The 27574-nt window shown below is 41.9% G+C and overlaps 2 protein-coding genes and 1 non-coding gene across 9 annotated transcripts; 2 read left to right on the top strand and 1 right to left on the bottom strand.

The window, feature by feature from the left end:
• Positions 1-5219: 5219 nt before the first annotated feature.
• On the bottom strand, positions 5220-5649 carry LOC133150593 (small Cajal body-specific RNA 2). The gene has a single exon (XR_009713809.1). It is a non-coding gene; the product is annotated as a small Cajal body-specific RNA 2 (non-coding RNA).
• Positions 5650-5989: 340 nt separating this feature from the next.
• zgc:195245 (uncharacterized protein LOC565483 homolog) lies at positions 5990-16870 on the top strand. Of its 4 annotated transcripts, none has more exons than XM_061271616.1 (6): positions 5990-6132; positions 7756-7958; positions 11198-11225; positions 12487-12655; positions 12731-12875; positions 16395-16870. In XM_061271616.1, the coding sequence occupies exons 2-6, from the start codon at positions 7845-7847 to the stop codon at positions 16494-16496; spliced, it is 558 nt and encodes a 185-aa protein (XP_061127600.1). In that variant the 5' UTR covers positions 5990-6132; positions 7756-7844; the 3' UTR covers positions 16497-16870. The 4 variants fall into 4 exon arrangements, with proteins under 4 accessions (XP_061127600.1, XP_061127602.1, XP_061127596.1 ...); XM_061271618.1 differs by having other exon boundaries at positions 5990-6170; positions 12529-12655; XM_061271612.1 differs by having other exon boundaries at positions 5990-6170.
• Positions 16871-17815: 945 nt separating this feature from the next.
• Positions 17816-27559, top strand: inavaa (innate immunity activator a). 4 transcript variants are annotated; one of them, XM_061268145.1, is made up of 10 exons: positions 17816-17957; positions 22844-22922; positions 23011-23144; positions 23848-23970; positions 24210-24444; positions 24521-24574; positions 24985-25117; positions 25213-25362; positions 25527-26145; positions 26958-27559. In XM_061268145.1, exons 2-10 carry the CDS (start codon positions 22859-22861, stop codon positions 27048-27050), a joined length of 1605 nt encoding a protein of 534 aa, XP_061124129.1. In that variant the 5' UTR covers positions 17816-17957; positions 22844-22858; the 3' UTR covers positions 27051-27559. The 4 variants fall into 4 exon arrangements, with proteins under 4 accessions (XP_061124129.1, XP_061124121.1, XP_061124105.1 ...); XM_061268137.1 differs by having other exon boundaries at positions 24952-25117; positions 25216-25362; XM_061268121.1 differs by having other exon boundaries at positions 24952-25117.
• Positions 27560-27574: the final 15 nt, after the last annotated feature.

Genomic DNA, 27574 nt, shown 5'->3' with positions numbered 1-27574 from the left:
GAGACTTTAATACGAGGTAATGTGAAAGTGGACCTGATGCACTAATATAATAGTAACGGCTAGGTTTGAGTAAATCAGTTTCCCGAAGGCATACGTTTAATTTTCTATAAGCTTAAATACGTACAGGTAGTTAATATATTTAAATGCATGCATTTATCCATATATACCTACAAGTGTAGGTCCTACACATACTTACACGCACAAATTAAGATTTAAATCCACAGTATACGGGTTGCTTTTGTTCGGTTCACACAAAGTACATATTCCAATCCAACACAAAACTAATCAAAGGCAGAGCTGATGTAGGTATGCAATTGCAGGGAGCTCACGCGGTTGGCAGAGCTTCAGTACAAGTTACGTTGTTACTAAGTTATTTTAAATACCTACAAAACTAATCAAAGGCAGAGCTGATGTAGGTATGCAATTGCAGGGAGCTCACGCGGTTGGCAGAGCTTCAGTACAAGTTACGTTGTTACTAAGTTATTTTAAATACCTAAATTAACCCTGTAAGACCCACCGTGGCAGATCTGAAGAAAAAAAATTAAAACTATTAAAAATAGTTTTTTCTTTTTTTCACATAAACATGAGTCAGGTAGTCCTATTGTTATTTATAGGCTAGATTCTAGGCTAGAATTTTTTGACATTTTTTGTCACGAGCCGCATTGTAGTCATAGTTTCCCGCGGAGGGCCATTATGACTGTGAACACCTTATATTATTTACAGTATAAAAACTGATGAATAACTAGTTTTGAAATCAGAGACTAGTCAAAACTGTTCAAATTGTTTAAAAAGATGAATGGTAATAAAAATTGCTAGCAATATTTCTGTTTTGAAAAAGTGAAGACATTTTATAATTTTTGTATTAACACAAAGTCGATGCAAAATTTGTCTTCGCGGGCCCCCGGGCCTTGGGTTTGACACCAACGGGCTAGATTAGAACGTTGTTATTTAAGCCCCACCCACAACCTGTTCAGCTCACACCTCCCTGGACAGCGTGAAGGACATATCTCTTTGTTACACTAGACTGGATTAATCAAAGAAAAGTAAGTAAAATGCTTTTATATTTTTTGAGGCGATCATTAGAATGTCTAGACTCTAGAACATGTGCATATGCTTATTTTGTTAAATATATACCCCAAATGTAAATTATTGCATGTAGTATATGTGTTACAGATATGCACGAGCATGGTAGCGAAAAAGGCTCTAATTGTGACTTGCCTAAGTCTAGTGTAAATCAGCATGGATCTTCCAGTTTATATTATCTTCTAATATATTTACACATTGTGTGTATTTGTAACATTTGCAAACAAGGGTGTAGAGCAGTGGTTCCCAAAGTGGGCGGTACCGCCCCCCTGGGGGCGGTGGAAAGCTCTGGGGGGGCGGTGAGGAAGAAAGGGGCGGTAGGGGGGCGGTAGGGGGGCGGCAGTCGATTTGTACACAACACGCACGCCGCTCTGGCCCAGTCAGATACGACAGCATAGCTACAAAAGCAAAAGCTCAGGTTTGTAATTTCAAGCTTGTAATGTTCAGAATTTTATCTTATAATAAAAACCGCATTCTGGCGGTCAACATCATCTTGAGTTCAAGTCAACATGAAATTGGGGACTCGCCAGAACGCGCCGTGTTGTGTTGTGTTGAGCTGGTTAGGGCAATGGTCCCCAACCACCGGGCCGCGGCCCGGTACCGGTCCGTGGGTCACTTGGTACCGGGCCGCCAAGCCGCACAGAATTTTTTTTTTTATCGACGATCAATTAATTCAGGTCAAGACGCTCGTCCCGGTCACGTGACATGTTTCCCCAGTCGAGCCCGCAAAGCTAATATGTGGCGACAGGCTAACTAACCAGGCAGTGAAGCATTCAAAACTGCTTCAACACATGGAGACCAAGCATCCTGCAATAAAAGACAAACCTTAAATCACTTCGGGTGTCATTGTCTCCGATTACGTCTAGATGGGACCGGCTCGTTTCTGAGAAACAAACTCAGTGCTCCCACTAATTCAACGTAATGGTAATGATATTATAAATGTATTATTTATTTATTTATTTATATAAATGTATTATTTATTTATATAAATGCCGGTCCGCGAAAATATTTCTGACATGTAACCGGTCCGTGGCGCAAAAAAGGTTGGGGACCACTGCCTTAGATCACGTCCGCCACCATTTTCTGTGAATAAATGGAAGAAAATGAATACATGAGAGGGTAAACTTGCTTTTCATACCTTCAATGTTGTCATTTTTGTCCTTAAGTAGGCCTATTTATGAAATGCGATAAAATGCTGTATTTTACATGGTTTTATTTTTTTGTTTTTGTTTTGGGGGGGGGTAGGAGGGGGGCGCTAGGAATTCACTGGGGAGCCAAAGGGGGCGCCAGCCTGCAAAAGTTTGGGAACCACTGGTGTAGAGGATAAATGCAAGTAAACTCTGTTTGTTAACCTCTTTGTCCATGTTCAGGAATGTGAAGGGTGATTGTAAGTTGTTAGGGTGGCTACAGGTGTTAATGTTCAGGATGCAGGGTAGGGTCGTGAGGGGGGGGGGGGTAATTTTACCATGATCGTCACAGCACAATAGGTTGGTCAAACAATATTGTATGGCATGTTAATAGACTACTGCAGTGGAATGTGTAAATGCAAATGCACTCATTGTTTTTATTTTTCAGCATGGTATTTCCAAGGAAAGATTCTTGCTTCAGTATGCAGGATGTGATAGATGCTGTCCAGGATGGAGCGAGTGATGTGGACATTAACTTCAATGAAACTGATGAGGAGTTAGATGAAGAAGATTGTGGTGATGTGAAAGAGAACCAACCACCCACTGACTGCCGAGTAGACACGGACATTGAGCAACAACCATCTAAACAGGCCAAGCCCCGCGACAGATATCGGTGACAGAAAAAGGATTTCACTAGCCCCAATACAGAATTTTCTGGCCCACCTCTCACCAAAGATGTGATTTCTCTCCACACACCACTGGAGTACTTCAACCAGTAAACAAAGGGAACATGTGTGAACACCAATTCCAAGGAAATTGAGAAAATGTTGGGCATGTACCTGAAGATGGGCTTAGTACAAATGGCTGGTACCTGTATGTACTGGGAGGAAGACACACGACACCCTCCTGTTGCTGACATGATGCCGCGGAACAGATTCCAGTCTTTGTTGACAGCCTTACATTTCGTCAACAACCTGACAGTACCAGAGACTGAAAAGAAGGACAAACTGTGGAAGATCAGACCTTGGCTTGATTCATTCCGAGAGAACTGCCTGCAGGTGATACCAGAAGAGCACAACTCTGTGGATGAGATGATGATTCCTTTCAAGGGGAGATTCAGCAGCAGCAAACAGTACATGCGAGGCAAGCCACACCCATGGGGCTTCAAAGTATGGGTGAGAACTGGAGTCTCTAGCGTGATGTGTGACTTTGATTTCTACCAAGGAAGCAACAATGGACTGCGAGCCGAATCAGAACTTGGCTTGTCTGGTGATGTTGTGACAAAGCTAGCTTCAACACTGCCAGAAGGTCACAACTACAAGGTCTATGCAGACAACATCTTTACCTCTGTTCCACTGGTACGTCGGAACAGCCAGGCAGGTGAGCCTACCCAACTGCAACCTTGAAGAGAGGGGAGAGGAGCCTTTGACCACAGAGTGGAGGTGAAACGCAACATCTCTGCCGTCAAATGCTATGACAACCGAGCGGTCACACTTGTGTCGTCCTTTGTTGGAACTGAGCCTGTGGAGAAGATCCAATGTTGGGACAAAGTGAACAAGACCTACATAGAAGTTGAAAGGCCTCACATCGTGGGCATCTACAACAAATACATGGGAGGTGTGGATTTGCTGGATTCATTCACAGCCAAATACAAGTTCCCCGTGAAATCTCGCCGCTGGTACATGTACATCTTCTGGCACACCATCACCCTTGCTGTGGTCAACGCCTGGCTCATCTACACGCGGGACTGCAAGGCTCTCGGGGTCTCTCCGAAAGAGACACTGAACCTGAGACTGAACCTGAGACTGTTCCAGGCACAGCTAGCATCCTCTCTCATTCTGAAGGACACAATCAAGACTAATGAGAATCCAACCATCGTCCCACCCAAGAAAACATGCCAACACCCACCACCGGATGTGCGTAAGGACCTTCTTGCTCATCGTCCAATGAAGACGAAGAAGAGAGGGCGCTGCAGACACTGCCCTACAGGATACACCGACACACAGAGCTACAAGTGTGATGTCTGTCTTTGCTTCAAACACGACAGGAACTGTTTCTGGGATTATCACTGCTAATGAAAATGAAGTGGCTTGATATGTTAAGTAGTGTTAGCCTTGATTCTGCATGCACCTAGTATACTGAGCGTGACTTACAAGCCAGTGTATCTAGCCTGCTTGCATTGCACATGTAATCCTTTTTATTTTGCTTTATAAAAAATAAAAACACAAAAAAAAGGATAAATGTTATTATTCATGTTACATACTGTGTAAATGAACTTAGCTGGCTAACATAGGAGCAAATAAGTTTACCTTGGCTAGACAATGAGTAGGACCACGAGGCCTACAGGAAATTCTGCTACCCATCCCACCCAACTTTGTAACGTTCCAACGTGTCCATAAAACCTTACCAAAACATGACAAGTTTGCAAACACTACATTATGGTGCCCAATGGGGTCTAACAACACTATGATTTCTTTTTTTTTTACGTTTTACTACGTCTGGGTCTTACAAGGTTAACTTAGTAAAAAATATGAAAAAATGTCTAGAATCTTGCAATTTATACTTTGCCATTCATGGTCCGGGGCTCCCATTCTCGAGCGGCAACATACTGAAGCCATTCGGTGAAGTTGCGGTCCTTTTTTCACTCTAAGGTCGGATCATTCCGACTTTTCACGAATGCAGTGGAAACACCAGTCATATTTTGTTTTTATTACTTTATTATTGTTACAGTTAAATGCATACACACTGCTAGCATAAACTGTTCACCATGTTGTTATGTCGGAGCACGTTTTTGGTTGCCATCTTTTAAACACAAAAAACGAACTCTGTTAGCCTATCTTAGTTATCGGCATGGGTGTATTATCTTAGCTACATTAGAAAACCGAACAGAAATACACATTATGTATAACAGTTCAAAATATAAAGGACAGTGACGAATATTACAAAAACAAGAGTAAATGCTGTAAGTACGTATCGGTCGAACATTTGAGTTTACCTCTTTTCTTGTGGTTAGATCAGAATCGCTTCTATACTCATTGCCCGTCGTGGAGTTTGGAAAGAAACCAAACGCACTCCGAACTAGTATATCTGATCAATTCATCACCTCTGACCACAACTTACAAGCGTGGAGGCCCTGAAGGTCGAACTCGAGCTTGATGCCCATTGCCACTGAGGCTAAGCGAGCTGATTTCATATCACTTCCAGTCATAGTCGGGCCACAACTACGACCAGATCAAATAAGATCAGTGTGTAGGTTTTGGACAAAAATCACACGCATTCCGCATTCACACGCATTCACACTCGCACGCAACACAAACAATCACGCACCACGCAATCCCTCATGCAACTGCGTCGACGACTACCGTTTCCGGGAGAAATGCAAAAGCTCGCGTTGCATCATGGTAAACGCACCGCCCATCTCTCTCTCTCTCTCTCTCTCTCTCTCTCTCTCTCTCTCTCTCTCTCTGTGTCTCTCTCTCTCTCTCTCTAACTACTGAAACATTACGACATAAACATACAATATCTGCAAAACAACATGAACATTTCAAAGATCAAAAGTAAATTAAAAAAATATGTTTTAAAAAATAATGTTAGCCAGGCTAAAATTGTATTCTATTAGTACTGTACGAAATGCACCGTTTTCCATGAGCACGTTTGGCTCATTTTGACTAAAATCGTTGAATGCAACATTTGGTTAAAATAATCTATTAAACGGAATAAATTCCCAGGTTTGTCAATTTACGACGTTAGCGTCACCTGACGTCACCACCGGACACGTAACCATGGTGATACTGCAACAACATTAGGATAGTGAAATGAAATTAAGTTAGTTCTGAAATTTCGTAATTTCGGACACGCTCAGAACAACACAAAGCTGCTGAGGTCAACATAACCAGGAAAGGACGCTATTTAGAACAAAAGGGTGCGTAAAGATCCATCCAAGCTGCCGGGCTCGTCGTGGTATGACGCTCTTCATCACTTGCTTGTTCCCAATGCTTACTTAAGGTCGATTAGCACATTATGATTATACATCAATGATCTAATCATTCTTGTGATGTTGATAATTATAATGTATTCATCAAAAGTGTTTGGCTCTTTTTGGAACATCAGTTATTCATTATCGTCAGGTTGCTCGTTTGGAGATCGACAAAAGTATTCACACTCTGTATATAAGTAGAAGTAGGCTTCAGATATTTGTGTTTTGAAAATAAAATAAAAGATTCAAATAGAAGCAACTGATTCAACTCATGTGGGTAAATAAACAACGCCAAAATGTACTTGAACCTTTTGTGAAGTTAACAAAATTTTCAAGTCTATATAAACCCGAATTTCAATAAAGTTGGAATAATGTGTAGAAGTAAATAAAATAAGAATTCAGTGATTTGCAAATCTTTTTCAACCTATATTCAATTAAAGACGAGTTATTTCATGTTCAAACCGATGAACATTGATGTTTCACTTTGTTTGTTTGTTTGTTTGTTTGTTTGTTTGTTTGTTTCCATTCTTGAAAGGCTTAGTTATGTACAAGCAAGGATGGGATGAGATTCATCGGTTTGTGAACATCTGTGTATCATGATCTGTTGATCTGTGATGATTAGATTACATTTAGTTTATACTATTTATTTAGTTGTCTTTTTTATGTCTTTCACCTTGACATTTAGTCCCACACGAGGAAATTGCTTGATAGTAGGTTTTGTTACCACTTATTCTCGTCAGCCTGATCCCTTGTGTAATCCAATCAGCTCCATCCAGCGGTCACTGGTGTTCAGGCGTTCCTCGTCTTATAAATTTGCTTCTGTTTAGTTTTCTGGTCTATTTTCTGGCCTTGTACCCATAAAGCCGGCCTATCTTTTTTAAAAATTGGATGCTCTCCCCTGTCCATGTCGGAAAAGGTTTTGGTGTCTGTGAAACGCATCATCTAGTTAAGTCCTTCTCATGTAAATAAATAAAAATATATATCAGTCTGGTAGTTATACTGTACTGGCATTTTATAAAGGACAGCATGCACATTCGAGGCAGCTCCCAAGATGGCCCTCATTCACTGACACACGACCGCTATACGTACTCGCTGGTGCATAATGGCGACAGAGTGGGCGCTTATCCATTTCATCCAGAATGAAATATAAATACTGCTTATACTATTGTGAAGCACAATACAGATGGTTGGTTGGATTTCCTATCTTAAACTACAGACTTCCCTTTAAATATGGCTTTAAGTATGGCTTATTTAGTTTTACTTAAGTCCAGGAGTAGAATCAGCACTTATATATGTATAAAGAGGCTCAGTCACACCAAGAATATCAAAAAACAATCACCCTATATTTATTGTTTGTACCATAAACTATGGTTTCTAAACACTTTAATTTGATGTAAAACTCGTCATTAAAACTAAATGACTTCCAGCTAATTTGATTTAGCAAATTAGCATATGTGCTGAAGTCTCTAACTTCAACAAACAACCCTGTCAAAACTTAATTTTCCGTAGTCAGAACATTGTTTAAATATATGTGTACAGTCCAAAGTTCTACAGGTGTCTTGCATGCAGGTACTCGGGCCCGAACGCACTGGAAATAACCCTGTGGAATCCTGGATAATAGCGGACAAGGCTGGGCGGATTTGTGCATCTTACTGTACATGTGCCTGGGCCAGACATGCACACACATTGCTGCATTGCTGGTTGTCATTGAGGCCACCATCATGTTGAGGGACTCCAAGTCACATTGGCGAACACCTGCCGCAATATCAAAGGTGGGCACCGTCTGTCTCTGGCTCCGCTAAAACAAAATCAAATATGACACTCGTGTTGGAGCACGATTCCTTGTTGATGGTGTAACTTTGATTTGGCCACAACCCGATTTCCAATTCAGATGAATTGTATTTGGAATTCACTCTAGTCCAAACTGTCATTCTCACAGGATCTTCATTCACTGTGCATGCGCTGTTGTTAAGTATAATTTTAACATGATAAATTGTCATTCAAATACAGTCCAAACTGAAGTTAATCATACTACTATGAATTCACTGGAAACAATAAAATATGCTGTAAATGATCCCTCGCTACATCGCAGTTCATTTATCTCGGCTTCGGTACATCACAGATTGTTTCCCCCAAAAAAGAAAAAATTCAGAAATTTGAAAAAAATTAAAAATAAAAATTCTAAATTAAGGAATTATGGCACGAAAGTTGCCCGCACGCCAGCAGACGGCAGGGAGTGCCCACACAATTGCAGTACGTACAATTATACCTTATTACAAAAATGTTGTTATAATAAAAAGAGTTCTAGAAACATATTTACAGTATTGTACCTTGTTATAAAAAAATATTATACTAATAAAAAAGTTATAAAAACATATTTACTGTATGTACACTTGTATCTTGCTATAAAAAAGTTCTAAGAACATATTTACAGCAACATCTACATATGTTACACGCACACACACACACACGTATCACAATTATATTTATACATTATTTTCTGTATGTCATTTATACTATTAATATAATATTTACAGGTTTGAAATGATTAGTTAATGTTCTAATGATAACATATGCACTTATATGGTTTAATATACATTTATTGATACACAAAAAAATGATGTATGTTAAAAATGAGAGGGTGACACTACTTCGCGGATATTCACCTATCGCGCGTGGTCTTGGAACCAATTATCCGCGATAAATGGGGGATTACTGTACCACAGAGAGAAAGCTCTGCCATGAGAACCTTGTCAAGCGAATGGCAATGGAACAAAACTGGGAAATAGAAACCTCTCAAATTAAAATCAGTTCCAGGGCCACATTTATCGCCTATTAAGCCACTGGGGCTTAATATTTGGTGAACAATTGCTTAATCATCAAATGACTACCACCCATACTCTCTACCTAGCATGACACCAAAACACTAAGGTTCGCCAAAAGTACCTGGACACCATCTGAGATTCTTCTGTTTAGAATATCAGAATGGTTGCTTCACACTGACTTTTTGTGTTTATTTCTCCTCTCTTACTGTCATTTTTCACCGTTACAAAAAAAGAACACACACAATCTTTCCATATTATTGCCATAATTTAATGCATTAAGTGGGTTACGGGGTTCGATTCCGGCTCCGGCCCTCATGAGTGGAGTTTGCATGTTATCCCTGTGCCTGCGTGTGTTTCTTTTTGGTACTCCAGTTTCCTTCGACATTCTAAAGATATGCATGGTAGGTTAATTTGGTACTCTAAATTGTCTGTTCGGGTGAATGGTTGTCTATGTGTGCCCTGCAATTGGCTGGCAACCAATTCAGGGTGTACAGCCCAAAGTCGGTCGGGATAGGCTCCATCCAGCATGCCGTGACCCTCGTGAAGATAAGCGATGCAGATAATGAAGGAGACCATGCAATAGCCTACAACTTGTCACTGACGTTGTGCTGGTAGTGCCTGACTTCCTTATTATTGTCAGTGACGGTGAGATTGGGATTGCGACTGCTTGTCTGTTCCCCATAGATGACCTGTAATTGGCTGGGGACCAATCTAGGGTTTAGCTTGATTTTCACTGATGCCTTCTGAGAAAATGTTTGGCTCTCTGCCACCCCTAGTAAGCAGTAAACAAGATGGATGGCTGGACGGACAGACGGACGGACACATTATATGTTTATTCCTGGTAGTTGTTCAGGTCCCTTGCCATCTTAATGAAGTGTACAACAGAGCAGTGGATTAGTAATATTGCTGTGCTATATTGGATTTAAGCCGCATTTGTGTCCATGCCATTTAACTAATCCAGCATCCTATGCCGCATGGGGTGAGGTCATTTTGAATGGCGTAATCAGATTGGAGCGTCTACTACAGCAGGAAGGTGACACTTAAATTCCACGTCAACAACAATACGCCAATGCGCTGTGAAGAATCAGACAACAAAGGTGATGTGAGGAGGTGGAATTGTTTTGTTTTGTGTTTTGCACAATGGACTAAAAAAAAGACTGCACCAAAAGAGACACGCTTTACCCGCTATACCATGGAAGAGTTGGGAGAGTCTAATGCAAACAAAGTGAGTGGTCGTAATCTGTTGGTTTGTGCTTTTGGTTAGTGAGATTGTACTCCCTATTTTTGGTCCATTGCCATTGGCTTGTCAAATCCCTTAGTCCGTTTGGATCAGGTTTTTGTGGAAAAGGGACTTTGATTTGTATTTTCTCCTATTCCTGACGTGTATTTAAATCTGTCGCCTTATTATGTCAAAGTGCTACATTAGATTCTTGCTCCAGTCATTTGCTAGCTACAATGCATTTCTCAGTTGTAGAGTGTTATAAGTGTGTTGTACGTCAACACTAACATGACATTAATGGTGGATTTCCTTTAATGCTGAAACATCCATCCATTTCATCTGGAATCAGGTCACGGGGGCAGGAAATTAAGCAGAGTAGCCCAGACTTTCCTCTCCCCAACCATTTCAACCAGGGGCTTTTGAGGTGTTCACAGACCAGCCATGAGAGGTCCCAACAGGAGCGCTATTCAGCACCTCGTCTAAGGACTCCAGAAAGGAGCTGGGCACCCTTAACTGCTTTTTGATGCATGTGCACAAACAACAGTAAAGATCTCAACCCGCTCAAGAAGACTGGTTCTAGAGCCCAAGGCGTTGAGGCGAACCTGACCATATATGTGGTCGGAACGTTTTAAGCTCACACACCAACTCACACTCCACACTTGCTTCTGACGCTGAGCTGACAATGCACCGCGGTCATCTGAGCACCAATGAAGTATCCATTGCATGGCAGGTGTTTGTTTAATTCCTAAAACCCAGGAGATGAGTTTTGAGAACCCGACTGCACTTGCACTAGACCGTTCGCTGAGCCTTCTCACTGTCCAACAGAGATGTTACATCATTCTTGCTTTGAGTGTTAAAGCAGTCCAATCGGCATTTTCACCTCATTTACATGGCCCCTCCAAACATTGTTTTGCAATGAAAGATTAACATTTTTATACGACTAACATTTTTTTCCCTTCTTTCACAGAAAGGTGGATATGGACATCATCAGAAAGGTACAAAGGGACACACAAAACCTAACAAATAATAATAAAACAGTAACCTAAAAGCACTCAGCAAATACTCAGCAAAGACATTAAGAGCTCTTTCCAAAACAAATTTAAATTTTCTTCTTTCCATGCCATCAGTGGTGTACATACGTACTAATCTATTAACATAAGTTGAACAGGTTCATACTGAGCCAGTTAATTGTTTCAGCAGGACAAATGTTTGTTAAATTTGCAGGTCTCAATAAAGTGCTCCATAATCAATATTGATGAGGGGGGGGGCTTCCATAACATTTATCAAGAAGTCACCCATTCTTGTCTCTTTTTCATGAATAATTAGATTTATGTTGTCTCAATTTTATTGAAATACTGGTTATACTGACAAACTTGTTTTTGTTTCAAATGAGTTGTCAGTTCATGTGACTTCAATGACTAGTGAAGATTTTTTAGTAGAGTTTAGAAACACCTTGGTGACAGCCTCTAATTTTTATTTGTATCTCTATTTTATTTTTACTTAAAGAGATAAGATGAAAATTATATTTCCTCCCATATTAAAAAAAAAAAAGCATGGTAGGCCGATTGACCTCTCCAAATTGCCTGGAGGTGTGAATCAGGGGTGCCCAATACATTGATTGCATCGACCGGTCGATCGCCAAGCCACTATTGGTCGATCGCGCGATATTCTTTTTTTTTTATTTTGTTTATTTTTTTCGCACTCGACGCATGTACAAACAACGGCGCTAACAACACAACACAAACACGCTAGCTCACGAGTTCCCTCCAATCGTCAGAACCCTGTTTTTTCTCTTAAACTTAAGAAAGGGTATAAAAATGAGTGGGGCAGCTGGCCATAGTAAGAAGTATCACTCTCATAGGGAATGGGGGTAGGACTTTTTTTTCACGATGACATATATATATATATATATATATATATATATATATATATATATATATATATATATATATATATATATATATCTTAAATTTTTTTTTTTTTAGTGAGTAGATCTTTGTGACTTGGTCATTTCAAAAGTAGCTCGTGAGGTGAAAAAGTTTGGGCACCCCTGGTGGTTGTTAGTCTATATGCGATTGGCTAGCGAACAATTCAGGATGCATCCCGCGTACAACCCGAAGTCAGCTCCAGTGCGCCCACGACCCTCGTGAGGATAATCGGTTAAAAAATGGATAATCGATTGAATATAAATTTTGTGTGACTGCTCAGTGTACGGTGATGTGCAACATGCTAATCAACTGTGTTTTGATTGTAAAGCGTGGAGGATGTGGTCCATATATGCCTATTGGGCTTTCACAGACACGTCACTCAGCCTGTGTGCACTGGATGGCAGTGGTGATACTCAGCCCCGGAAACTCAGCGGCTCTTCTGTTGAGGCGCCAAGCTACCAGAACTTACACCGGGAGCTGCTTCTCAGTCACAAGCGGTACCTACACGCGAAGCCAAGCTTGTCTCGTTATTGTCCCAATTTGTATGTGCTGAGCTGTGACTCTGCATGCAGCGGCCTTGTGCTGGAGGAGAAGCCCGAGCTGAAGCGAGTGCTGGAGCAACGACGACTGGAGCTGCACAGGGAGCAGGAGATGGCTCAGCAGCGGCCCTCGGACCTGGAGACGGAGCTCCGCAAGAGACAGCAGAAGCTAGAAGAGGTCAGAACTGCTTCACAGGAAAGATACAAAGACATTCACTCCCTTTAACAGCTAGAGACGTAAGACGAACTAACATTTCCAAAAACAATTGCCAATATACGTACAGGAACCAATATTCGGGTTAGAAAAGGTGAAACCCGATGTTGAAAACACAAATAAAGGCATATTGGGGCAGTTAGGGGTGATGTATAGAAGAGGGCTGCGCACACAGCTTTGTGGGTGTGAGGTCCCCGTGTTCAATGTCCTTGTGTTGGATGATTAGTTGCCAATAGGGGTGTAAATCGCGAGTTTTGTCGCGATACGATATCATATCGATACAAAGAAACGTGATACGATATTTGCCGATATCTTAAAGTCTGCTGTGATTCATTCACGATACATCACGATATAGTGCTCTACGATCGATATAGAACAATATCCTGATTTATAACAATCCATACGCAAAATCAACAAGGTACTGCAAAGTCTTTATTTAGGAAATTACAAAGTGCTTCCAAACGAATGAGTTGAAGCCCAAAGGGGAGCGAATTTCCTCGTCTTCTTGGAAACTAGCCATAGCACCAGCCCAAGAGCCGCGTAGTTGTCGGCTCCCCTTTCACGTGCCTGCTCTGCTCACAACACAACACGCCGCGCACTGCTCCCGGAAAGAGGAAGCAAGCAACAATGAACTGGATTTCAAAATAAAGTCGCGTCTAATGTTCGAGGTAAAAAACGGTCGATATAGATCGATGTTTACGTTTAGCATCGATGGCAACAAATCGTAGAGGATTATATCGATGAATCGTTACACCCCTAGTTGCCAACTCTGACTTTCTGCGGTTTGTATATGAGGATATCCTGCGCTCAGTTGCAGAGATGGGATATTAGTCTGAGCCAAAGTATTTTCTTAGCCAGCCAGTGCGGTCAATGCTAAGCTATAGTCAATAAACTATAGTCATTTGTGATACAGTGGCTATAGCCGCATTTATTCAGATTAAAAGCCTGATTGGCATAAAAATGCTTCATGTACACACCCCATTCGGAATAATCTGATTGGCTCAAGCCCATTTTGATCCGTATTTTATTCTGTATGAGAGGGGTGGTTTATGTCGATTGATAATCCAATTGTTGCGTATGACAACATTTATTGTGTCATTTCGGAACAAGCACGTCTGTGACGTCAGTATACGCCTTTCTGTTATTCACGTAAGATGTCGTCTCCCTTGTTTTAGCATATGTCGAAGAATGTACAGCTGGCCTCATGTCTTAAAAATCAACACTTGCAAAAAGAAACGTACGATCTGGAGGATACAAATGGTTTGTGATTTGTTCCGATCGAAAGTGTGAATCATGAACACGCAAGTTGTAATCTGATCAATATTTTAATAGTGTCCTATGAAAACAGCGCATCCGATCACAATTTAAATCTGAACTCTAATCGGATAGAATCAATTTTGTCCATGTAAAAGTAGCCAGTGAGAGGGACGGTTGGACTGCCTCTGATGGTCCAACCTCTCTGCATCACTTAGGGTCGAGTGTGTCAAAGGGGGTGAAAATGAAGGATGACCGAATTCTTGTCAGTGTTTAATGTTATTTGTTTTCTTGTATTGTTGTTATTTTCAGTGATGTTCTGTAAAGCGCTCTGTTACAGCTACAGCTGTGTGAAAGCGCAAATTTCAGTCTAATCTTCTCTGAAATGTCGCTTTTCACCATTCACTTTTCTTTTTGTGAGCTTGGAACATGCTATTCTCGCATAAGGTGTCAACAATATGCGCACTGCCCCAAAAGCGAAAGTGAAAGTTGCAGCAGAGAACTCTGAGTGACCCAGTAACAGGCTGCCTGTGTATTGTTGGCATGGAGACAAGTCTGGTAAATATGTGATATCTCAATCAAAATGAATATGGACTTTAGAGACCCTCTATTAAATGCCCCCCAAGGAAACCAAGTGCCCCCTGCAAAGTAAAACAAAAAAAAGCTCATAACAATAGTTTCACCAATCCACACAAAATTGTGAGGACAAACGAGTCCCAGTCAGAAGAGGGTGTCCTAAACAAAAAATGGGTGGCACTGAGTTGCAAAGCTTCTTTGGCTGTCTTGTTTCAATGATTTGCCGTTTTTAAAAAGAATCGACCAATGCAACTTCTACGATGACTTCTACTGTATGCTACGACTGCAGTCTGTTTAATGTCATACACACCGTACATACAGTACATACAGTGTACATACAGTAAGACTTCTTGAAACATGTTGATGGCTATCAATGAATAGCAATGAATAGAATGGATAAATGAATGAATGAATTAATGAATGAATGAATGAATGAATGAATTGTTGCAACCAAAATAAAACCAGTAGCTGAGAAAACATGTATGCCACTTAGACATTATGCCTCATTGCGCCACATGGTTGCGCATATCTCCAATAAGAAGTCATAATGATATCTTGTGAGCAAGCAAACTCAAGCGAAAATCACTTAAAACATTGATGAACTTACTCATATTGATATCTAATCAGTTGCTTGCTTGTTAGGACAAAGAAGTCTACGCGTATATTGGCTTGGTGAGAAGGCTACGAAGGTTGCCATCGTTAACACACTCCGCCAACAGAGAATCAAATCCTGCAGTGCCAGACATGTCCGCCTGCTTAAGCTAGTTCATGTCCTGGCCTATGCCAGAGAGCATGTGGATGATCCAGAAAAGGATTGGGAAAATGTAATATGGGCCAATGAAACAAAAATAGATGTTAGCACATGGTGTTTTGCATGAAGAAGAATGCTGAGTTGCATCCAAAGAGCACCATATCTAATGTAGAAATGGAGGTTGTGCTTAGGGGCTGTTTTTGTGAAAACTGGCTGACAACGATCTCAAATACGAAACCTGGGAAATTAAGGGAAATTTCAAGGACCTGGAGTGCCGAGCCAGACCTCAACCCCAGAAAGATCCATTGAGGGAATTGAAATAGTGTTTGCAAACCCCGTGATGCCCTACCTCTTACTGCCCAAAAGGTTAATGGTACAAAGAATTATATTGAACCTCAGTTATAGACCAAATACTTTTTTTCCCACCACAATTTACAAATAAATTATATACAAATCCCCAAATTTCCTTTTCTGGATTTTTTTTCCACAATCTGTGTGTCACAGTTGAAGTGTGCCTTCACTACCGTTGAAAAGTTTGGGGTCACTTAGAAACGTCCTTATTTTCAAAATCAAATCTTAGTTTTTTCAATGAGGACAACATTAAACTAATCAGGAATACACTCTATACATTGTTAATGTGGTAAATGACAATTCTAGCCGTCTGTTTTTTAATGCATTATCTGCATAGGCCCATTTCCAGCAACCATCTCTCAAGTGTTCTAATGGACCATTGTGTTTGCTAATTGTGTTGGAAGGCTAATGGATGATGAGAAAACCCTTGCGCAATTATATTAGTTTTCATAGAAAACACTAAATTGTCTGTGTGTGTGTGCACGTGCTTGTGTGTGTCTCGCTCTACAGTGGGAGAATAACTAAACTGCATTGCTTTTTAATTTTTGCAGTACGAGCAGGAGGAGATCAGGCAGAAGGAAAACCAGAACGAGGTACCAGAGTTTGTACGTGTGAAGGACAACCTGAGACGCACGCAGATGTTCTTGCAGTGAGGTCCCCGTAATTACTGCATATTATTCACTGGTTTTCAAATTGTGTCTTGTGTCCAACTTTGAACAATAAGTCACTCATGCCAGGAAACACACCAAGTTCAATACAGCAGGTTCAGGTATTCTCCACAGTTGTCTTTGTGTGTGCTGAGTGAGTGGTTTTGATGTGGGGCTTTTTACTGTTACGTTGTTATTTAACCTTAACTCAAATCAACTGCTAAGCAGTAGGCTACAAACTGTCATGAGACATTTTCAAGATGTTTTGGGACAATATATCGAAACAAAAGAAACATCAGTGTAACAAACTGAGAGGTTTACTATACGTCACAACATTTGCTGTTCCCTGAGTGCAGTGAAAATAAAGTGTCTTGCTCACAGAGGCTCACTCGTGTTTTATTGGACACCATTCAAATTGTTTGGCGATCGATTTGCATGTATCTCTTCTCCCCGTGGACCTGCACCTCTCTTTCACATGGATATGACTCTTTGTTTAATGAGCTGATCTTTTCATTCCTTTACGGAGTCAGAGGAGAAAGTGGACCATCTGGAGGAGGCTTTTCAGGACACACATGCTGGGATTACCCAAGGGTATATGGTAAAGGCACTTCAGACATTTGGTGAAACAAGGCCTAGCCACTGAGTGAGATTGGCCCATTTCAGATGTACAGTATGTTTAAGCTGTTTTTACACAAGCTAATAATAACTATGTCAATATTGGCTCATAGCCTAAAACGATTTTAAAATTATGTTCTTACTGATTACAGTGTACACAAAGGTTTAAGGCAATATGCTGAAATAAAATATATTTCTCAGCATTTGTAGATTGCTGCATTTATAAATGTAAACTTACAAGTAAACGTCTATTGATACTTGACAAAATGAAACGTTAAAATTGTAATCATTTTAATTGGCTCAACACAACTGGACAACAATCTGGCACACTTTATCATCACTCCAAATGAATGAGCGTTAAAGTGTACTGTTCGACTTTTTGGAGCTTCCAACAATTGTAGAGGAGGCAATAAATGTTATCTTTGTAAACTAAGTTCAATAGGGAGAATTTAAAGCTGGCGAGCAAAGCGTCTTCGCAACAAGTCGCGTGCTGAGTCGAAAGGCTAAAGCGTGTCCGAAGTTAGACTGTACCATTGGAACAGCGCAAAGAGGGGTGGCGCATCCGTGATGAAATAAATCGCGTCACCGTTCTTCTATAAAACTAAGGGAAGTACGTTGCTTTTAGACTGTCAATATTTCATAATCTATTAACTTGGTTGGATATAATAGTAACCGTGACTTTAATGGGTTAGTTGGATCAAACTATAAGAGCTCCACCCCCTTCAAAGAGAAATTTAGTGGACTGGAACAGATATCCTAAGCGGCTCTTCTCTCACATTTGACCGCCGGCGCTTTGGAGAAAGTCTCACAGCTGGCGTACGAGCAATGAGTGCGTGAAGACGAACGCAAACTGTAAGTAAACTTTCTTCTGAACATCAGTATTCGTACAAGTAGCCTAATGAAATTAATGAATGTATGGTGGGGTATTTCTAGACACGTTTTTTTGTTTTTCTACTTAACTTTGAATGTGCATTAGTTCCAACCCTGGATATGCAAATCGATTTACAGAAGAGACAAATGCACTCCTCCCAAACATAATTCAATATTTCAATGGTACTCTGAATACATACCATCCAAAAAACGTTATTACGATTTCTTTGTGTGTCTTGGCATGTGAAGAAATTGACAATAAAGCAGACTTTGACTTTGATTGAATAAAAACATACAGTGAGTTAAATTGAACAAATAGTATCATTTAAGATCCATTATTGACACAAGTGGGCTAAATTGTTAAAGGGGTGTGATATAAGGTGTCATAATTAATCGGCAGCAAATTAATCATCAAACAACTGTTTATCAACAACAGTTTTAACAACCGAGTAACCATTTAGTCTCTCTCTCTCTCTCTCTCTCTCTCTCTCTCTCTCTCTCTCTCTCTCTCTCTCTCTCTCTCTCTCTCATTCATCCATCCATCTATGTATCACTCAATAATACCGAACAAACAACAATATTTGGTTAATAAGCAGTGAAATGTTTGAACAAAAATGTTTAGTAATACAGTTTAATGGAAAATCAAATTGTATCACATTATTCAATTGATTGATAGAATAATCCATCCATCTTCCATACATCAATTGATGACTATGATGAAGTGTATCTTGAACGGAGACTTTTGGATAGTGTTGTGTTCTATTTGCCTTAGATTTGCCATGTTAGCAACAAAAATATTGTAAACATGACTTTATGATTACAGACTATCTGCAGGTTTAAGAAAAGCAAGTTGAAAACTTTATAAATCTGCTCTTATAAAGTTCAAGACCTTTCATTTCATGTGATCGCTTGGAGTGGGCTAAATGAGTACTGTAAATAGTCTTTCCCCTGATAAATGCCATTGTGACACTTGTGCAGAATCAACATCACAGTTGACATGTTGAAAGACTTGCGGTGCTTAAGACAACAGGTCCCAGCATGACCCCCTACCCCCCCGCCCCACCCCCAAACCTGCCATAGGATTTCACCCTTGGTGAAAAGCCGCATCTGCATCCTGTTGGTCCTTTGGAAAGGACGTCTCAATGGGATGAGGTGTCACAATCCACTACCAGTGGAGAACAATGGAGAATCTCTTCTCTTTGAGTCTTGGTCTACTCAGCATATGGACTGCACTCAGTTTAGGTGGTGCTGATTACCTTTTGCATTGTCTCCGCTTGTAAACAAGTCCTGCGCATGACCCAAGATGAGGCCATCTCCAAAAAATGCCGGCTAAATTCAGAAGCGATGTAGAATCACTATTCATCAGTATCATGGGTCACATGCAAAATAACAATTTTAAAAAAGTACTAGTAGTAGAAGCCACACAGTATTACTGATATTTGGCAACCAACAAATGCCACGTGACCAATATACACACATTCAACTCAAAATTTTTCAGGCTCATTCCCACCTGCGGACACAAAGAAAGGTACAGTGGTGAGCAAACCTTTGGGCTTCGGCATTCATTGCCAGAGCACTTGTCACAAAACTCCATTTCTCTCCCCCACATTGATGTTCAGTGTGACTTCGGATTTAGCCATACTGAAAAGTCATTTGGTTTTCTTCCATCACATCAGCATTCCGTGAAAGATTTTAATTGCTGGTTTCCAGCAGGCCTCGGCTTGATTCCAGCCATCTTTCACTGTCTCTCTTCAGTGAGCTGAGGCCGGTCCAACTTGGTAATTCCAGGGCCGACCGCAGTGGTAACGAGTGCAGAGGTGGCGGCATTCCAGGCAATTGCAACTCCCAAAGCTCATGGGAAAGGGTGGTGGGGGAAATTTGGGAGACAGTGAATTCCCATTTATAATCTCTCCCTATAAACACTCCCTTCCGTGAATGTAATCACGATCGAGTGGGCTGTGAGGATGGGTGTGACGATCATCATTATCAGTCTTGAGACAATTCCGATGCATATTCTCTTTCTGTGATCTCATACGAGCTTTTTGCTTCATATGACCTTTTGGAAAGAAAAGGGGGGGGGGGGGTCACAGTGCATACTGTTCTCTCATATAAAATTACCATTCAAGGACAGCATAAAACTGCTGAACAAGAAACCAGCATAAACTGTAAGAACTCTTTTTATACTTTTTCTTTTCACAAAAATCAACTCACTCATAATGGTCATATATTTTTTTTCCATTTTATGTCTCCCCAATTCATTTTTTTTTTCTTTTTTTGAAAAATTTGGGGGGTTGTAAAAAAACTAAAAGTTTATTTAAAAACTGGGTGCGTCACTTCTTCATTCCTGATATAGATAGTAAATAAATTGGCCAGTTGTTGATGCTATGACTTCACATTATATAAGACATCGTGTCTGATCGGATTTACTCGTGATCACCTGTTGGCAACTTGGGGTAGAACTTTCCACTGCTCCACTCAGCCAAGGAAGGGCACAGAATGGTGGCAGGAACAAAACCAGGCAAGACGCTTTCTCATTGCCCCTCCTTCAAAGTTCGATAACAATGTGAAGTCATTTTTGCATTCTACCTTGAAAATGCCGCTTTCCTCAACAGAAGACGAGGCGCTTATCAATTTCCACACTTCCCGACACATTGTAATATCACTTTTGAATAGCAGAAAGCTGACAATTTAACTGTAAATTGTAACATTCCCCTACCTTGTTGCATTGAAAGCAATTGTCAGTGCTTAATGGGTATGCATCTAAAGGCATGTGTTGAAGAGACATTGAAATGCATGTCGTCTGTACTGACAGGAAGGCTCTAAAAGCAGCGAGTGCCTCAACGATACTATAAAATGTAGCAACATGTCAGCTCCAAATAAGTCGGTCCCACCCCTCTCCCCAACATCCACCCACTCATTCCAAACATAACCACAGAAAGAGTTATGGGGTGCAAGTGGGTAAGTCCCACATTACTTTTCCTCCCGAGCTGGATTCCTGCCTGTGTTGTCAGCACATCTCGCACCCTCAGCAGGATATTGAAGCCGCTGCGTGGACACAAGGCCTTTTGTTGTACTGTTGTTTTACTGAGTTAGGCTGCCTGTGCCTCATTGTGCTAGCGGCTGCTTCTCAGTGCACATGACTTGCCATGTTGAATGGTCCGGGCCCGTATATGGAATACACAATCATATCCTACTACATGTGCTCTGTCTTCCTGATCCCGACAGGAAAGGGCCTGGATAGCCATCTCCAAACACAGAAGAGGAAGCATATGCCTCTGTTTGCATCTCTGCTGTTTACTTCCAGTTTTGCTGTCATGATACTATCACAAGGAAGGGGCGAGCAAAGCACATCCGTTAATCATGTTATTTCCTGTAATGCCATCCCTTGTGATCAGCCTTTTCAAGGGCACACTAGCAAGCATGTGAGATGCAGACTAAATGAATTGACCTAAAATAGAGGAGAAAGACGCTCTCTTTCTGGGGGATGAGTCTTGTTTTCTTCTATGTTATATTTTGCACGTCGACCTAGAGCCGAGTCACTTGTTTTAGTGGGCAGAACACAGTTTACAGTTTTACGTGGTTTCAGTCGAAATGCAGCAACTATTTTACATCTCATAATGATCATTTCGATACTAATCAGTTTGTCAATTAATCAAAGATGAACATATTCCACTTATTGCCAAGGTACTTCAAGTCAGTGTATAAGTGTATATATCGGAAAATGTCAGTATCAATTGATGGGATACATGGTCGTTGTCTTCGAGTCTGCCTACTTTAGCATTTGTTGTCGGTGTCACATTGACCGAATCCCACTGATGCACCTCCCCATCATCCCGTTTGAAACACCAAAACAACTACTAGGGGACCCATCCAAATGAGCCACAGTCCAAAGCAGGTATCCTAGACAGATGGGTGATGCCAAATTGTAAGATTCATTAAATGTGGGCGGAGCATGGCATCAAAGTTTGGTCACTGGAACGAAAACACGGTTGCAAGGCCCCATTCCATTCATTGCTGCTGGCAGTTCTAATTGTCATTGTTTTCCTCCTTTTGCTGTTGCTGTTGTTGTTATCTCATCACCGCTGTGTCTTGTTTGTTGTCAGAGATTGGTTCGGAGCAGGGCTCCTAAAGAACAAGAGAGTGGGCCGGCCGTAATCGTGACTAGTGCTCGCCTGTTTGTGAAGGTGTCACTGGACCCTTCATTGTGACGTGATGCGGCGTGGACAGGCCCAGCATCGAGACATTCTTCCACTTCAAAGCTCCCCAGGGGGTTTGGTGGACACTGGTTGAATAGGAGGCCAAGGGAGGGGTGCGCGGGGAGAACAGGTGCAGAGCATGAGAAGGGTGGGGTGGGAGTTGGGGCTCCTTTCTGCAGCCATCTGCTTTCCTTTTTGAGGTCTGAAACTTTTGAAACACCCCTGCAACTGCGCCTCATGGCGACACGCTCCTTCGGTCGGCCGTGTGCCGTCGCCATGGCACCACCATGAAGATTAACCCCGCACATGTGCCGAGTCACCCTGTGGGGGTGTGCCTCTTTTGTGATGTAGCGTGGGAGGGAGAAAGATGGTAGAGGGGGCTGCCTGGATTGTTGTGTGAAAAGACACTCTCCACTCACTTTTGTCAAGTAAAGCAGAAGGCCAGCATGAACGAAGCCACGTTGTGAGGAAAAAAGAACATCTTGGAATTATCGCCGGTGGGAGTCGATTGTAATTCCTTTTTCCAATTTTCCTTTAATATCGTCTTTTCCTCTAAGGTATTCCAAAGGTATGCTGATGAGTTGGCCTACAACATGTCTATTACAAAGTATAATAAGGTTGTACTAATGTGCTTCGTCAAAGTGAAATATTTGTAACCATAATTTGTCACAGAGTTCCTAAATCAAGATGACAGCCATTGAGAGCAAAGAGGAGATCAGTGACTCCGACAGCGGGATTATATTGCACTGTGGTGAGAACCCCGCCTTTGCCTTTCGAGCTTCTACTGCATGAAATTTGCCGCGTGCCACAGGCCTTGATGCCGTTTGCTTGCCGAGCAGGTCCAGAAAGCCCCACGTCGCCAGTCAAGGAATCAAGCACGCACACCAAAGCCCTCCAACTCAAGCAGCAGTCTCTGGAGGGCCGTCTGGAGCTCTGCCTGCTGGAGCTGAGGAAGCTGTGCATTCGAGAGGCCGTGAGTAATACCTCAGTGATGATGAGACTGATTGCAAGCGTCTCTATGATAGCAGGAGTGACTCTGAGAGGCCCACGGGGACCTAATTCAGGATTAACTCTCACATTCACGACTGAAACTCTATCACGTACACGACTGAAATGTTTCATTACGACAGCTCTTGCTCGATAGTAGTTCACCTCCTTCAACAGCCTGCAAGTATCTTAACCAAAGCAGCAGTGAGAACGTTTCAGTAATGTGTGTCAGAGGGCCTTGGACTGTGTGGGACTCCTAAGAGGACTAGATACGAGAGACATACACTTTGTCTTCACATGCACAACATCAATATTGATGCACTCAAGTAGCAAAGCACCTTTACGGACCATCAGGTGGACATCAAACGTCTTAAGACATGTTTTATGAATGACGACATGGTTTATTGTATTTTAGACAATCTAATGGATGACCTTTCACTTGTTTTAATTGGTTTGTATGTCGATGATAGAAATTGCTAAACAAAGATATATTTGTAATTAGTAAATGGTCATTTAACTCCCGCACACCTGATGACTTCTCACAGCTCACCACTGTGCCACAGAGTCATTGTTGGGAATAATGGTAAATGTTTTGTCAATGAATTTATACATATCAAATGCCTGTGCGTACTAACAATCACATTCAAGGTCTGTTTTAGAAGAAATGAAACTTGTTTTTCCCTCCACAGGAGCTGACTGGTACACTGCCCTCAGATTATCCTCTCATGCCCGATGAGAACCCGCCGCAAGTCAGAAGGAGGATCGGGGCATCCTTCAAGTTAGACGAAGGTTTAATCTATCTGGAGAAAGAGGTATGGAACATACATGCAGTGAAGTGCTTTGTATTCTGACCACGCAGCTACTCTATAAACAGCTCACTAGCTCTCAGCTTCAAAGTGGTTTGCAGCTCAAGCGCTAGCTAATGTTGCCGCAATCAATCTAAAAGGCTACAACTGAGCAACTGGAAGGATGAACAACTGAAATACATTTCTATACAATATTCAGATTTGTTGAGATGCACCTGTCGTGCGTATCTCTCACTTGGTCGTAGGACTCAGAGTTGCACGGCCTTGAGACGGAACTGGCTCTCCAGCGGCAGATCTATGAGGCGGTGCGCAAACTCTCGCTGGAAGAGAAGCTCAGCAAGCCTCAGAAGAAAAGCCGCGTGCAGCAGTGCAAGCGCGAGGGGAAGAAGGTGCGCGAGCTGCAGGAGGCCGTTTTCCAGTGTAGGATAAGGAGCGAGTGCAACTCACCATGCATTGGCAACACCTCCGCTAAAGGCAAAGGTGAGGGACATATCTGCCACCCTCAGACCACACGTGGTACTGCACTAGCTTCAACTTGAACTTTTTTTGTATGCAGATTTGAATATGTCTGATGACAGCTCGCTGTCTGATGTGGTGGCCCTGGATGAAGGTAATCAAAGACAAATTTCATTCTTAGTGACAGAATTAAGAACTCAAATACACCACACAAGTCACAGAATATCCAAAGCAAAAGTCGTTGGTTCAAAAAAAGAAATCGAATGAGCAACCTATTAAGACAGGGGAAATGGCACAAAAACAGGAAGGTTAATCCCTTCAAAGTAAAAGTAGTAGCAGCACAAGACACATACAAAAGTCCAAAGAAAAGGGTTAAAAAAAAAAAACGTTCATCCTTTGATGTTGGCTGAAGTGAGGTTTATTGAGGTATGCTGAGGTTTAGCCTGATATGATGATGTCACAAGTGACGACAGTGCATGACTCTTTACTAAATGCAACTGGCACCATATGCTGACTAGTATCCATGCACAGACCTGGACTCCCTCGGCCCTGTCTCTGCTACAGTACCCAACCTGCAGACCCCCGTTGTGGAGTACGAGCCCTCTCCCATCCAGAATTCTCCCTGGAAGGAGTCCAGTCTGGACCAGCCTTATCACAAGGCTGCAAAACCTCTGCCTGCTGACGGCAGCAACTCCAGGTGGGACTTTTGAATTTCGACCTGTGTAGGAATCAAGCTTCTGTGACCTTCCTGATTCCATATTTTTAAAATCCTCTTTTGTCATCTGCACCCAGCAGTACAGCGGGAGCGCAAGTTTCGTCCGACGCCAGCAGAATTCCTCTCTCACAGTTCATTAAGAACTCTGCGCTGCGGCACAACCACGCCGCCAGCGCCCCCTCCACACCAGAGCTGCACGTGCGCCGACAATACTCTCAGTCCTTCAGGTACGCTCCACAAAACATGCACTGCACAAAAACAGAGGATAAACAAGAAAACTTTATAAGCTCGTTTATAAGCCGTGACGGACGTGTGTCCAGGCCGCTGACAAATGAATCGGGGAAATTTACTGACACTATGCCGTTTACAAGTGTTCATGATGTCTCCCCAGATTTCCAAAAAGTAAGCCGTCTGCTGACAAAGAGTGCCTCAGCTCGGAGTCCCTCAGAGTGAGATCCCGTCTGCCACAGCGACGCTGTGCCACAGACTTCCTGGTGCTTTCCCCAGAGTCCTCCCCCCTGCGGCCATACCAGTCTAGCTCGGAGGACAGCAGCTCCGAGCACTCTGCCTCCTCTTACGTGGTAGGTCAGGACGCGCCCACGGAGATCCCCAAGCTCTGCCCTCCACCGTATGGCTTCCACTTCAAGAAGGAGCTGCCTGGTTGCGGGAACACGCAGCCCCTCTCCCCTCAGGACTCAGGCAAGCGCTTGGTGTCCTCCCCACTCGTGAGCCAATGGAACCCTCAGCAAAGACCTTGGCAGGAGGGCACAGCTTCTACCAGGAAGGTGCCCAAGCTCCCACCCCCTTACACAAGGGTTGTGCGGACGCCTTCGCTGAAAGAGTACGCCAGCTACGGCCTCTGCATCATGCCCAGGGAGGCGGTGTCAGAGGAGCTCAAGTCGTGGCACCAGCGCAGTCAGAGCCACAGCTCAGTGCCGGGCTGTGAAGAGCTGCAAAGTCCCCTTGGAATGAAGAGCCCCACTTTACTGCACATGCCTCCGTTTGATCAGGTTGGTACATTGTCATCCAGCTGACTGAGACATGCACTTAGTAAATGTGCAATAGTGAGCTCGTTTAAGAATGAACTGGGATTTTTTTTAATAGATTTCAAAATTGAATGAACAAATAAGTAATAACTATGACATCTATTTTTTTTACCCGTCGTCTTCAAAAAAGAATCAAATTTGTCATGATACACTACTCTACAATAATATGATGCATATATGACATTATCAAAGAAAGCCAGACGTGGCAAATCCTGGCGCAGAAACTAAAACTTTGCCACAGGTGCTTCTACTCAAAGTGTGGCTGGATTTTTACTGTTTTGCCACCACTAATAGATATTATTTTCATAATTTACACACACATGCGGGCTGACCAGTAATATAAATGTGTCGAAACTAAATGGGAACTTCATGAAATTATGACTTTTTTAACAAATTATGACTTTGAATGTTAATACTTTATATTGATCACGGGCCGGCCTCATTTCCTTTTAAGAGGATGTGCACACTTGTGCAACCATATTGTCTCAGTTAATTTTTGAATTGTTTTCAATGTTTAATGAAGTGATTCATCCTGGTATATTTAAAAAAATAAAATAAAATACTACGCATTTCAACTGGAGCCCGTATGTAGTACTCTGTGTGTGTGCACGGGGGCCAATTCTGTTGTGCCCCAGCTGCTACCCTCTGCAGTTAGATAATAAATGCCCCCTCGTCACCATCTTTCTCCGCATTGATGTCATTACACACCGCATACTGATGTTTCTGCTGTACACTTACACTGATTGTGTTTCTATCCTTTTGTTTTTTTCTCCCAGGGCACAGGTAATTTGGTTCTCCAAAGAGCTGCAGATGGGACCCCAGTCCAGTGGTTTGTAGCAGAGGACCATGAAATTGTGAGCCAGGTGTAGAATTTTAGTCTTAGTTTGATCTATCCTGCCCCTTTCTATCATTCATATTTAAGTCTGTATTTATTAAGTATTTGGACCTTTGAGATTATACTGCATTCAGCAAACGGATGAGCATACCTCTCCCTCCTTTATAATTTAAAGTCAGCTATTTATTTTCAAATGCTTTTTAGTAGATTCTTCTCCAGTTTGGAGCTCACAATGTTTAATGCAGAACTCATACATTTTGCACAAAAAAGTTCACCAAGCATTCCTAATGCCTAGTGTCTATTTATAAACTATTTGAAGGTCGTTGCTCTTAACTTAGACTACTAAAGATTCGATGTCAACCTACCGGTTGTGTGTAACATTGTTAAAATTTAACATAGAGTACCTTGAATTGAAAGATGAATTTTTCCTCACTGATGACTTTAATGGTGCTTTGATGCTTGTTGTTCTTGCAGAATGTTCTTACTAACCAGGTGATTGTATTTTTGTTTTTCTATATTTATAGTAAAGAATTTGCAACTTCACTCTGTGGACTTTTT

Source organism: Syngnathus typhle, linkage group LG2 (genome assembly GCF_033458585.1).
Source record: "Syngnathus typhle isolate RoL2023-S1 ecotype Sweden linkage group LG2, RoL_Styp_1.0, whole genome shotgun sequence".
Taxonomy (NCBI): Eukaryota; Metazoa; Chordata; class Actinopteri; order Syngnathiformes; family Syngnathidae; genus Syngnathus; species Syngnathus typhle.
This window is presented reverse-complemented; position numbering and strand designations above follow the sequence as displayed.